The sequence below is a fragment of the Schistocerca piceifrons genome, chromosome 8 (genome assembly GCF_021461385.2).
Source record: "Schistocerca piceifrons isolate TAMUIC-IGC-003096 chromosome 8, iqSchPice1.1, whole genome shotgun sequence".
NCBI classification, from domain to species: domain Eukaryota; kingdom Metazoa; phylum Arthropoda; class Insecta; order Orthoptera; family Acrididae; genus Schistocerca; species Schistocerca piceifrons.
Window position 1 is genome coordinate 374,594,092 of NC_060145.1, and position 12,945 is coordinate 374,607,036.

The 12,945-nt window shown below is 43.5% G+C and overlaps 1 protein-coding gene across 1 annotated transcript in view; it reads right to left on the bottom strand.

Annotated features, from left to right (window-relative positions):
* LOC124711716 overlaps positions 1–7,075 on the bottom strand; it is an 88,704-nt gene extending 81,629 nt beyond the window's left edge. Inside the window, exon 1 of the mRNA XM_047241927.1 lies at positions 6,241–7,075. Coding sequence (XP_047097883.1) covers positions 6,241–7,041 — 801 coding nt within the window. The 5' untranslated portion in view covers positions 7,042–7,075. The remainder of the gene's footprint in view (positions 1–6,240) is intronic.
* Between the last annotated feature and the right edge of the window lie 5,870 nt (positions 7,076–12,945).

Consider the following 12,945-nt stretch of genomic DNA (forward strand, 5'->3'; position numbering starts at 1 on the left):
GTTGACAGATGTGAAAATTACCGAACTATCAGTTTAATAAGTCACAGCTGCAAAATACTAACGCGAATTCTTTACAGATGAATGGAAAAACTGGTAGAAGCGGACCTCGGGGAAGATCAGTTTGGATTCTGTAGAAATGTTGGAACACGTGAGGCAATACTAACCTTACGACTTATCTTAGAAGAAAGATTAAGAAATGGTAAACCTACGTTTCTAGCATTTGTAGACTTAGAGAAAGCTTTTGACAACGTTAACTGGAATACTCCCTTTCAAATTCTGAAGGTGGCAGGGGTAAAATACAGGGAGCGAAAGGCTATTTACAATTTGTACAGAAACCAGATGGCAGTTATAAGAGTCGAGGGGCATGAAAGGGAAGCAGTGGTTAGGAAAGGAGTGAGACAGGGTTGTAGCCTCTCCCCGATGTTATTCAATTTGTATATTGAGTGAGCAGTAAAGGAAACAAAAGAAAAATTCGGAGTAGGTATTAAAATCCATGGAGAAGATATAAAAACTTTGAGCTTCGCCGATGACATTGTAATTCTGTCAGAGACAGCAAAGGACTTGGAATAGCAGTTGAATGGAATGGATGGTGTCTTGAAGGGAGGATATAAGATGAACATCAACAAAGGCAAAACGAGGATAATGGAATGTAGTCGAATTAAGTCGGGTGATGTTGAGGGTATTAGATTAGGAAATGAGACACTTAAAGTAGTAAAGGAGTTTTGCTATTTGGGGAGCAAAATAACTGATGATGGTCGAAGTAGAGAGGATATAACATGTAGACTGGCAATGGAAAGGAAAGCGTTTCTGAAGAAGAGAAATTTGTTAACATCGAGTATTGATTTAAGTGTTAGGAAGTCGTTTCTGAAAGTATTTGTATGGAGTGTAGCCATGTATGGAAGCGAAACATGGACGATAAATAGTTTAGACAAGAAGAGAATAGAAACTTTCGAAATGTGGTACTACAGAAGAATGCTGAAGGTTAGATGGGTAGATCATATAACTAATCAGGAGGTATTGAATAGGATTGGGGAGAAGAGAAGTTAGTGGCACAACTTGACTAGAAGACGGGATCGGTGGTAGGACATGTTCTGAGGCACCAAGGGATCACCAATTTAGTATTGGAGGGCAGCGTGGAGGGTAAAATTGTAGAGGGAGACCAAGAGATGAATACACCAAGCAGATTCAGAAGGATGTAGGTTGCAGTAGGTACTGGGAGATGAAGAAGCTTGCACAGGATAGAGTAGCATGGAGAGCTGCATCAAACCAGTCTCAAGACTGAAGACCACAACGACAACACCCATACTTATAACACTTTTATCTCATACTGAAAGCCGTATATCAGTCAGGCAGACGCAATAATTCTCGATTTTCGAGAAGCATTTGACTCAGTTCTTGGTAAGATTTCAAAGTGGTGCAGAGACTGGCAACTTACATCAAATTCTCAGAAATTTAAAATTGTGCACTTCACAAAACCCTATGAAAATAACATCAGCGAGTGACAGTTGGTAAAATCATAGGAAAGTCTGGGTGTAGCACTTAGTAGAGACATGAACTGGAGCGTGATACTATATATTGAGTGTAAGTGACAGAGGGCAGCAGAGGCCATTATTTTGTCAAGGATGGTGGAAACGCCACTTTGTGGGCGGTGGGATGGGCTCTTTCCTTGGATCAGAAGGTGAGGTGTGAGTGAACCATTGGTGGTTCCACTAACAGTAATTTATTGAGACATAAGACTCTTTAAACAAACAGTATAATACATGGAGTACATAAAGTCCGGGAACACTTTCAATTATTTATTGCACAAGAACTAAACATTGTACAGATGTCATACATATTGCATTTTGAAGAGAAACTATGAATTTATTTTTTTTTGACAAACATTCCCTATGCGGACCATGAGTGACATTGCAGACGTCAATACTGCAATCGAATTCTTGCCATATCCCTCCCAGTCTGGCATCATCGACAGTGGCAGCCGCTTCCCGTATTCTCTTGACACGGTACTGACATCTTCTTCTGTCGATCAGGGTAGCGGCTAAGTCGTCGTAGCGAAGTATGATGTCCGCTGACTAACCATCGAACTGTCCATCCAGGCGACGTTTCTTCATATCTTCTTTCTCCCTCGAAGGACCTCTTCAAAGGACCACCTCAAATGACCCCCCTCATACCCATTTGTCGGAGGTGTTTTTGCCAATGTCGCTAACTGACTCTTCGACCTTGATCTGTGCTTCTCACATTGGGCTGAAACGTGACCAATGTCGGCACACGTGCCGGCTTTCCATTGTTTTGCCTATATGCTGGTGTGGTCGGGCATTGCCCTGTCGTCCCCGTCCGCGTCGCCAGATACGTCACGCGCGTGACTTCAGTATACTGACAGTTCCTGGAACATTGACCCTGATTTATGAACAGCTATGGTCTTGTTCCTTCGGAAACATTGCCCATATGTTCGGTAGTTGATCTATCGGAGTCCTGAATGCTACTGCCCAAACTCCACTGGTCATCGGACTCCTGAGGTTGGGTAGAAACGTGACCAGTCGGCACACGTGCCGGCTTTCCATTGTTCGACTACTGCCGCTTCCAAATATTATGGCTTAACGTGGCTAAGTCTCTAAAATGTCCACTTAAACTATAACAAGTCTTTACACAATGTTCTGCTTTGAACAACGATAAATAACACATAATTATTATACACAATTGTTATACACTCTACACAATGCCTCAGTCATGGGTAAAGCAGGTAGTAGGCTTAAAAATGGGTCAAATGGCTCTAGGCACTATGGGACTTAACATCTCAGGTCATCAGTCCCCTTGACTTAGAACTACTTAAACCTAACTAACCTAAGGACATCACACACATCCATGCCCGAGGCAGGATTCAAACCTGAGACCGTAGCAGCAGCGTGGTTCCAGACTGAGGCTCCTAAACCGCTCGGTCACAGCGTTTTGTAGACTTCAGGAAATGCTATCAATCCACAAATGAGATTGCTTACAAGTCACTCATATCGCTCATACGGCTCATTCTGTAACATTACTCAAGTACAGGGCTATTACAAATGATTGAAGCGATTTCATAAATTCACTGTAGCTCCATTCATTGACATATGGTCACGACACACTACAGATACGTAGAAAAACTCATAAAGTTTTGTTCGGCTGAAGCCGCACTTCAGGTTTCTGCCGCCAGAGCGCTCGAGAGCGCAGTGAGACAAAATGGCGACAGGAGCCAAGAAAGCGTATGTCGTGCTTGAAATGCACTCACATCAGTCAGTCATAACAGTGCAACGACACTTCTGGACGAAGTTCAGCAAAGATCCACCAACTGCTAACTCCATTCGGCGATGGTATGCGCAGTTTAATGCTTCTGGATGCCTCTGTAAGGGGAAATCAACGGGTCGGCCTGCAGTGAGCGAAGAAACGGTTCAACGCGTGCGGGCAAGTTTCACGCGTAGCCCGCGGAAGTCGACGAATAAAGCAAGCAGGGAGCTAAACGTACCACAGCCGACGGTTTGGAAAATCTTACGGAAAAGGCTAAAGCAGAAGCCTTACCGTTTACAATTGCTACAAGCCCTGACACCCGATGACAAAGTCAAACGCTTTGAATTTTCGGCGCGGTTGCAACAGCTCATGGAAGAGGATGCGTTCAGTGCGAAACTTGTTTTCAGTGATGAAGCAACATTTTTTCTTAATGGTGAAGTGAACAGACACAATGTGCGAATCTGGGCGGTAGAGAATCCTCACGCATTCGTGCAGCAAATTCGCAATTCACCAAAAGTTAACGTGTTTTGCGCAATCTCACGGTTTAAAGTTTACGGCCCCTTTTTCTCCTGCGAAAAAAACGTTACAGGACACGTGTATCTCGACATGCTGGAAAATTGGCTCATGCCACAACTGGAGACCGACAGCGCCGACTTCATCTTTCAACAGGATGGTGCTCCACCGCACTTCCATCATGATGTTCGGCATTTCTTAAAAAGGAGATTGGAAAACCGATGGGTCGGTCGTGGTGGAGATCATGATCAGCAATTCATGTCATAGCCTCCACGCTCTCCCTACTTAACCCCATGCGATTTCTTTCTGTGGGATTATGTGAAAGATTCAGTGTTTAAACCTCCTCTACCAAGAAACGTGCCAGAACTGCGATCTCGCATCAACGATGCTTTCGAACTCATTGATGGGGACATGCTGCGCCGAGTGTGGGAGGAACTTGATTATCGGCTTGATGTCTGCCGAATCACTAAAGGGGCACATATCGAACATTTATGAATGCCTACAAAAACTTTTTGTGTTTTTGTATGTGTGTGCAAAGCATTGTGAAAATATCTCAAATAATAAAGTTATTGTAGAGCTGTGAAATCGCTCAATCATTTGTAATAACCCTGTATGTGTGAGCCGTGCAAGATATGACTAGCAGAAGATATTAAACGTTTACAGAGAAGAGCAGCGCGAATGGTCACAGGTTTCTTGACCCGTGGGAGTGTCACAGAGACGGTGAAGGAACTGAACTGATATACACTTGAGTTAGAAAGCCTAGATAAAAAGTTTTGTCCACCAGCTTTAAATGATGGCTTTAGGAATATACCACAAGCCCCTATGAATCGCTTCCGTTGGGATGATAAGGACAAGATTAGATTAATTACAGCACGTACAGAAGAATTTAAACTGTAATTCTTCAGGTACTACAAACGAGAATGGGACAGTGGGACGTACCCACTGCCATGAACTTCAGAGTGGTCTGCAGTATGTAGATGTAGACAAAGAGGGATTTATTAACATCAGATACCAATTTACGTGTTAGAAAGCCTTTCCTGAAGGAATGTGTGTGTGGTTTATCCTTGGGAGGATGTCAAACGTGGACAATAATCAGATCAGACAAGAGGAGAGTAGAAACTTTGCAAATGTAATGGTGAAGATTAGATGCAAACGTATAATATATAGCGAGGAGGTACTGAATCTAGCTTGGATGAAGAGAAATTTATGGCACAATTCAAATGAAAGAAGGGATTCGTTGATGGGCATCAAGGAATAGTAAGTTTGGTAATGGCATGTGTTTCTGTATAGTGGAGGGGGTAAGAGTTGTAGAAGGATACATAGACATAAATACAGAAATACAGTAAGCAGGTTCAAATGAATGTAGATTGCAGCAGTTGAATCGGCCTAGAATGGATAGACTAGCATGGAGAATTGCAGCGAACAAGTGTTCGAACTCATGATCACAATAACAACAGTAATGAAAAGTAAATAATTTAAATCTTAACTAAATTTCCCACGCTTTCTGAGTAGAATAATTAAAAACTAGTACTATCCAGTTGTTTCGCTGGTCATTTGTTATTTGGCTTTGATAACGTGCTGCCTGTCTCTGAAAATACACGCTCTTAGAGCAGTGATGTGGCTGGAATTGGCAGTCAGGGAAATAGGTGACTGCTCCACCTTTTTGTCTTTTGTTAACTGTGTGCTAATGTCTTGCAGTAATTCCAAAAGTCATACACGGTTTCAAGAGAAGAATCAATATCTGGTTCACAATTGCTGGCTCCAGCTGTAGCAGCAAAATTAGTTACTGATAAATAGCTTACTGTGTAAATAGCCAGTCCACTAGCTCCAGGATCCTGAAGATGTACGTAATCGAATTTTGGGTCAAGAAAATACGACACTGCAGCCAAATGGTTATGTTCAGTTTCTCCATACTGGTCGCAATCTGCGTTTTCTTTGCTGTTTAAATTCATATTTTACTGCTCTATTATACTTCTGTCAGTGCAGTCATCAGTTATGTGGCCAAAATTTTGGGTACGCAATAAAACTGCAATACATCATTACTAGGATCATTCGATAAGTTGCGTGCTATATGGTAGAGATTTGAGTAAAAGTATGATTTCAAAGGTATCGAACAGAAAGTGAAGGAATCAAAGTGAAACTACTCCATACCAAGAAGTACCAATACCATTTTCCCTGTCTGTATAACCAGCGTTTGATGCTGTGGGGCTGTTCCCGTTATGAGAGAAACTCTTCCCATAGGAAGCAACACTACAGTGATGAGAACTTAAATCAGTCACCTTGTGAAAAGCAGGATATCTGGATTCAGTTCATGGACTGGGAAAATATTTGGATGTAAATGGAGAAACAGTTTCATTAAAAAGGTTGGCTGCCCACTCTATGTATTTCGAATCACGCTGGTGCTAGATATGACAATTCAATGAACAGCTTTGACGCAACGAAAATAAAACCAGAAAGCCTCACACTTACCAGATACCGAGGAACAGCGTCTGGGAAACCGCAGTCGTAAGTGGAGCCACTCTGCAACAGTAGCTGAAAGTGCGCCGTCTGTTTCGAGGTTGCTTGTTGGGAACACACGACACGTGGGGGACTTCCATACATGTGCCTGGGGAGCCCGCTAATCAGAGACTGATAGAGGCATTCCTCTGTGCGTGTGTCCCCTAGAAGCAACTCTGAATACACCCGGAACGAGCATTTGAGTGGGTCATCAATAATGGGTAGCTTAAAATCAAAGCGCCCTGCTTTAGTACCAGTTTGGCAAACAATGGTGGGGTATCCTGGAAATCTGAGGTACAACCTTCCATTATCATGAAGAAAACGACATTTCACTGGACGATCCTCATTAGGGCGCTGTACTCTCAGTTGGAAATATTCGTCTGGTAACTGTGAACTAGTTGTGCAGTGCATTTCAATGTGAGTAAAAATTCTTAACCATCCGTTTATGAAATTGAAAAGGTAAGGAAGATTGTCTCCTATCAGATTCAAATTGGTATCTACCGTTGCGTTTCCTTCGAACCAGCATGTGTAGGGCGAGTATCCGCGCGGTAGTGCGACGCAGAAGGTCGAGTGGCCTCCTCTGTCACATTCGCCATTCTTCGACTCACAAATGATGGGCGGAACATTCGCTATGAAAAAGACTAGGGAGTCCTCGGGCCTAGAAGGGGAATACTGGAATCCTGACTCATCGAAGTAATCTCTAGCGTTGCGGCCGCTCGAGACGACGGCCATCGTCAGCAGCAGAAGGCTGCAAGACCTCCCTGAGGTCTTCATGGCGCACTGAACTCTGGCACTGCCTGCTCCTCGGGCTGCGAGGACAGTGCTGTGCTATAAATGCGGCGCCCCTACGTCACAGCCGTACGTAACTGTGTTAGCTTTTGTTTCTCAGTTTGTCCGCTACCCCTGTTTCCTGTGAGCGAGTATTGTGGCTGACGTCATCGCAGCCGCTGCGGACGCTGTGAGCCGGTGTAGCCGCTGTCTCCCAGGCGTATCGCTTACGGGCGCCCTGTGACTTTTTTTTTTGTGCTTACTTTTTGTGACTGAGTGCCATGTGCGTCAGAGTTAACTTAATGAAATTACCCCCCAACACTATGTCCAACTAAACTGTACCAGGCGGGGAGGTGCCTTTGAGGCGTGCGGGCGGATGGCCTCTCCTCAAATCGGACCTATATAGTATATATATATAGTACCTAATCAGGGTCGACATCTTTGATCGTGAACCGTTTTTCGATTTGGAGGGCGGGTCGCATTGTCGAATCTTTCATTACAGTTACTGTATACTAAAGTACCACCGAGCGAGGTGGCGCAGTGGTTAGCACACTGGACTCGCATTCGGGAGGACGACGGTTCAATCCCGTCTCCGGCCATCCTGATTTAGGTTTTCCGTGATTTCCCTAAATCGTTTCAGGCAAATGCCTGGATGGTTCCTTTGAAAGGGCACGGCCGATTTCCTTCCCAATCCTTCCCTAACCCGAGCTTGCGCTCCGTCTCTAATGACCTCGTTGTCGACGGGACGTTAAACACTAACCACCACCACCACCACCACCACCACCACTAAAGTACCAGAGAATACTGCGTATTAGGCGTAACAAAAGCATAGGGCTATAGATAGAGATGTGATGAAGGAAACGCGTTTGGGTGTCAACAGGATAATGTGTGAAGCGTTCAATGACTGCCGTAGCAGAATAATGTCCAATGATCTTTCACAAAACCTAAAGAAATACTGGTCGTATGAAAACGCTATTAGTGGTACCAAAGTTAATGCCCAGTCCCTGACGAATGAGACAGGAATTGAAACTGTGGATAACAAAGCAAAAGCTGAAGTGGTTAACACCGTTTTAAAAAGTTCCCTTGTAAAGGAAAGCCGAGGATAACTACCCCAATTTAATCCCTGTACCACCGAAAAGGTGAGCGAAGTAAGTATTGGCATCAGTGATTTTGAGAAACAGTTGAAATAGTTAAAAGTGAACAAAATTCCAGGGCCGAATGAAATCTCTATCAAATTCTTTACTGTATTGACGGCCCTTCTAATTATAATTTATTGTAGATTCTGTGTACAAAAAACCGTACCCAGTTCTTGGAAGGAAGCACATGTCACACCCATCTACAAGATGGGTAGTGATAGTGATCCTTGACATCGATTTGTTGTAGAATCTTAGAACATATTTTGAGCTCAAAAATAATGATGTATTTCAAAGAGAATGACCTCCTCCATGCTAACCAGCATGGATTCCGAAAACATCGACCATGTGAAACACTAATCGCACTTTTCGTACGTGACGTACTGATAGATTTGGATTGAGGCAGTGAGGTACATGCAGTATTTTTTGAGCTCCTAAAAGCATTTGACTCAGTACTGCACCTACACTTATCGTTAAAAGTACGATCATATGGGGTATCAATCGAAATTTGTGACTGGATTTGATAGGGACGACGCAGCATATTATCTTGGATGAAGAGTAATCGTCAGATGTAGAAGTAACTTGGGTGTGTCCCAGGGTAGGGTGTTGAGACCCTTTCTGTTGATGTTGTATGTTGATAACATTGTGGACAATAATAATAGTAACATCAGGATTTTTGCAGATGATGCATTTATCTGTAATGAAGTTCTGTCTGAAGAAATGTACATAAATATTCAGTCAGCTATTGATAAGATTGCAAAGTGGTTCAAAGATTGGCAGCTTGCTTTAAGTAATCGAAAATGTAAAATTGTACACTTCACAAAACGAAATAACATGGAATCATATGATAATAATATCAGTGACTCACTGTTGGATAACTCGTACAAATACCTGTACATAACAATTTGTAGTGATATGAAACGGAAAGATCACATAGGCTATCTCTGGGTAAAATTGGGGGTAGAGATCGGTTTATTGGTAGAATACTGGGAAAGTGCTATGAGTCTACAAAGAAAGTGCTGACAAATCACGGATACTTTCGATCCTAGAATGTTGCTCAAGTGTGTTGCAACCGTATGTTGCAACCGTACCAGATAGGACTGATAGCGGATACTGAAAGTATACAGAGAAGGGCAGCACGAATGTAGTCATACCCACCGCCATGTGGGATCTCAACTCGCCCAAGCGATAAATGCGTGAGAGCATAGACCTACAGTTCATTCAGCCGTGCAGGATCGTAAAGTCACATCATCTATCTTGTGTTGCGAAAATGCCTTCTCTGTAACAAACAAGAGTGCTTATGAACAGATGCGACGACGTCAAGAACAGCACGACCTGTGAGCATGGCCATCATTGTTGTTGTTTCCCTTGATGCGGCAGTAGAGAGAGAAGAACCGACGGTGGTGCACCCAGCAAGAACTTAGGATCGGGCGTCATGGGGGTGGTGGCAATTGGTACACATTAAGACCTCCTCCGGTTCGCATGGATCATAATAAGGATAGCAGATGTCGTATTTGTGATGTGTCAAGTTCAGTGACTGTGCCCTAATATTGAGGTCTCTGTGGGTTTGTGGAAGATAACAAATGATTCAATGTAGGCCATGCCTTTCTGATCTGCCACCATTCACGGAAAACATCTGGTCATGGGTTACCGAGAGGCTGGCACGGAAAGAAAAACGGGAAAACAGTCACTAAAACGAATGAACTCTGGAACAGAGTAGGTAGAGCACGGGATGACTATTCGATTACCGACCTGTCTACAGCTGTTGTTAATGCCAGAGATGGCAGCTCAGTGCACTAACTGTACACCCTGAGATCACTTACAAATTTTGAACTTGTATTACTCGTACTCTCGTATGGGGCCCCGTGAAGGTTAGAGGCTCGACAGAGTAGATGGACTTTAAGGCCCCATGGCTGCGCAGCACTGCTCGCTCAGGAGTGCACCACAACTTGCGCTGCATGAACATGGAGGACGATAGCGTTTCATGCAGCAGGTATACACTTAGGTGAGATAGCGATATGGACTCGTGCAGGTGGCAGTAGTATTGCCTTCACAAGGTATAAAAGGGCAGTGCATTGGCGAAGCTATCATTTCTACTCAGGTGATTCTTGTGAAACAGTTTGTGATGTGAGTATAGCCACACGAAGGGAATTAACAGACTTTGAACACGGAATGCTAGTTGGAGCTAGACGCGTGGGGCATTCCATTTCGGAAATAGCAGTTCAATATTCCTATGTCCACAGTGTCAAGAGTGTGCCGACAACACCAGATTTCAGGCATTACCTCCTATCACGGACAACGCAGTGCCCGACGGATTTCGCTTCACGACCGAGAGCAGCGGCGTTTGCGTAGAGTTGTCGGTGCTAACAGACAAGCGACACTGCGTGAAATGACCGCAGAGCATGGGATGTACGACGCACGTATCCCATAGGATAGTGCGCCGGAATGTGCCGCTAATGGGCTATGGCAGCAGATTACCGACGCGAGTGCCTTTGCTAGCAACACGACGTCGTCTGCAGCACCTATCGTGTCCATATCGGCTGGACTATAGACAACTGCAAATCCGTGGCCTAGTCAGATGAGTCTCGATTTCAGTTGGTAACACCTGATGGTAGGGTTCAAATGTGGTGTAGATCCCGCGAAGCAATGGACCCAAGTTAACTACAAGGCACTGTGCAAGCTGGTGGTGACTCCATAATTGTGTTGGCTATGTTTACGTGTAATGAACTGGGTCCTCTGGTCAAACTGAACCGATCATTGACTGGAAATGGGTATTTTCGGGTACTTAGAGACAATTCTTATCCATTCATGAACTTCATCCTCCCAAACAAGGATGCACCATGTCACTCGCCACAATTATTGTTTATAAGAACATTCTGGAAAATTAGAGCAAATGGTTTGGCCACCCAGATCGCCCTACACGAATTTATGGACATAATCGAGAGGTCAGGTTAATGCACAAAATTCTGCACCGCCAACCCTTCCGCAATTATTGTCGGCTGTAGAGGCAGCATGGCTCAGTATTCCTGGAGGGGACTTTCAAAGACTCGTTGAGTCCATTTGAAGTCGAGTGGCTTCACTAAGCCGAGCAAAAGAAGGTCCGACACGATTATAGGAGGTATGGCATTACTTTCGCCACCCCAGTTATGGGCGGCCGCTCAGCCCACAAATGATTCATCGTCAGATCAATCGTCACTGTAGTAGGACTGTTTGATAACTACCTTGCTTGTCACACGGTTACTCTCTTTGGTCGCGTCTTGGATTTGTCTCTCCGCTACTCTAGGTCTTGTCGTAGTCATTGTGGCGAAGGCTTAGCTTAGCGCCTAGTTGTCGTCTAACTTCTTGTCCTTGTCTGTTGTGTTTTCCTCAATATGTTTGTCGCGTTTCACTCGCCGAACTTTAGTTTGGCGTACTCTTTTGCAGGCGGATCCCCCACCTAAAGCCTTCCTCCGTTTCTTCATTTCTTTCGGAACACTGACGTGTGTACCGATATCCGGCTACACATGTTTATAGCGGCACAGAAACCAACATTTCTTTGTTTGCTGCGCTTCCTGAAGTTTCATTTCCAATAGCCAGTGATTTGTACTACGTAAATCAACGTTGTTTTTCTGTTTTTCTTTCCGTTCCAGTTACTTGTTGAGAAGAAATATCGTGGAAGGAGGACGAGGAGGATGGGAGGGAAGTGTCACACTGCGAGTGGCCAGCGTCATTTGTCAGCTGGAATTATTCAAATTTCCCGTTATTCCCGTCACATATACAGGAATTTTTACCCAAGTTCTCTCCGTGATACATAACTCCACTCCTTTCTGTTCTTTCATTATTTCTGCAAAGATAGTTCAATTATTGTTGCTATTCTATCCGAAGAATCGATTTATCTGGATGTACTACCTCGTAAGTCTTGTTACGTTTCCATCATGTTCTTCTGCTGTCGGCACATCAAACAAAGCAGCAGCAAACAAATAAAAAATGGTCAAGATGAACAAAACTGAGCTAGTTCAACATCATAGAAACCGCAACACACTTTAATTTTGTGGAATGCTGCTTGTACAGTAATACTTCCAGTGGTTATTTTCTAGAGAGACTTCTCTCACATAACTTTTAAATGAAAAAGAAGAATTCCAGTCGTATGGATCATAATTTTATGGCGAATGTACCAGAAGTTTCCAGACCAATTATAGAATTTATGTAGCTGCTCACGTTGATGACGACTAATACGGACGTACTGTATAGCAAATGAAGAATTGCTTTCGCGCTAATTCGAACATGCATCGTAATTTCTCAGTAGTACTGCACATTAAGAGTATTCTTGCTTAGCTTTTAACTTTGATTTGAAGTTTCGTTAGAAGCACATTGCCATATGGTTAGTTATGTACCGATTTTTCTCTTCTGCATATTTATGTTTGTTATATAAGTAGCAAATCAGAGGATACAGTTTCTTTGTGTGTCATGTATCAGGTGATACAGGGATACAGGGATTACCTCGAACCGGAGATGCCGCATTAACTGTCTGCTCTCCGCTGATTATTGACAATCATCTAGGACGATGAAGATAAGATGTAGAAATTCCTGTTGAAGATAAAAGAAATGTGGAAGAAATAGTTTCTTAACCTTTCCAAAGTAAAGACACGATCCTTCGCTTTGAAAGGGAAAGAACTAGTCTAATGCAGAATTGTTGATTTTGGCTAGATGTGTCAGTATTATTTCTCAAATATTTTGAATGTAACACGAGATAATAATGCGAAGATACGTTAAGCCTCAAAATTAATAAGGTCTAGCT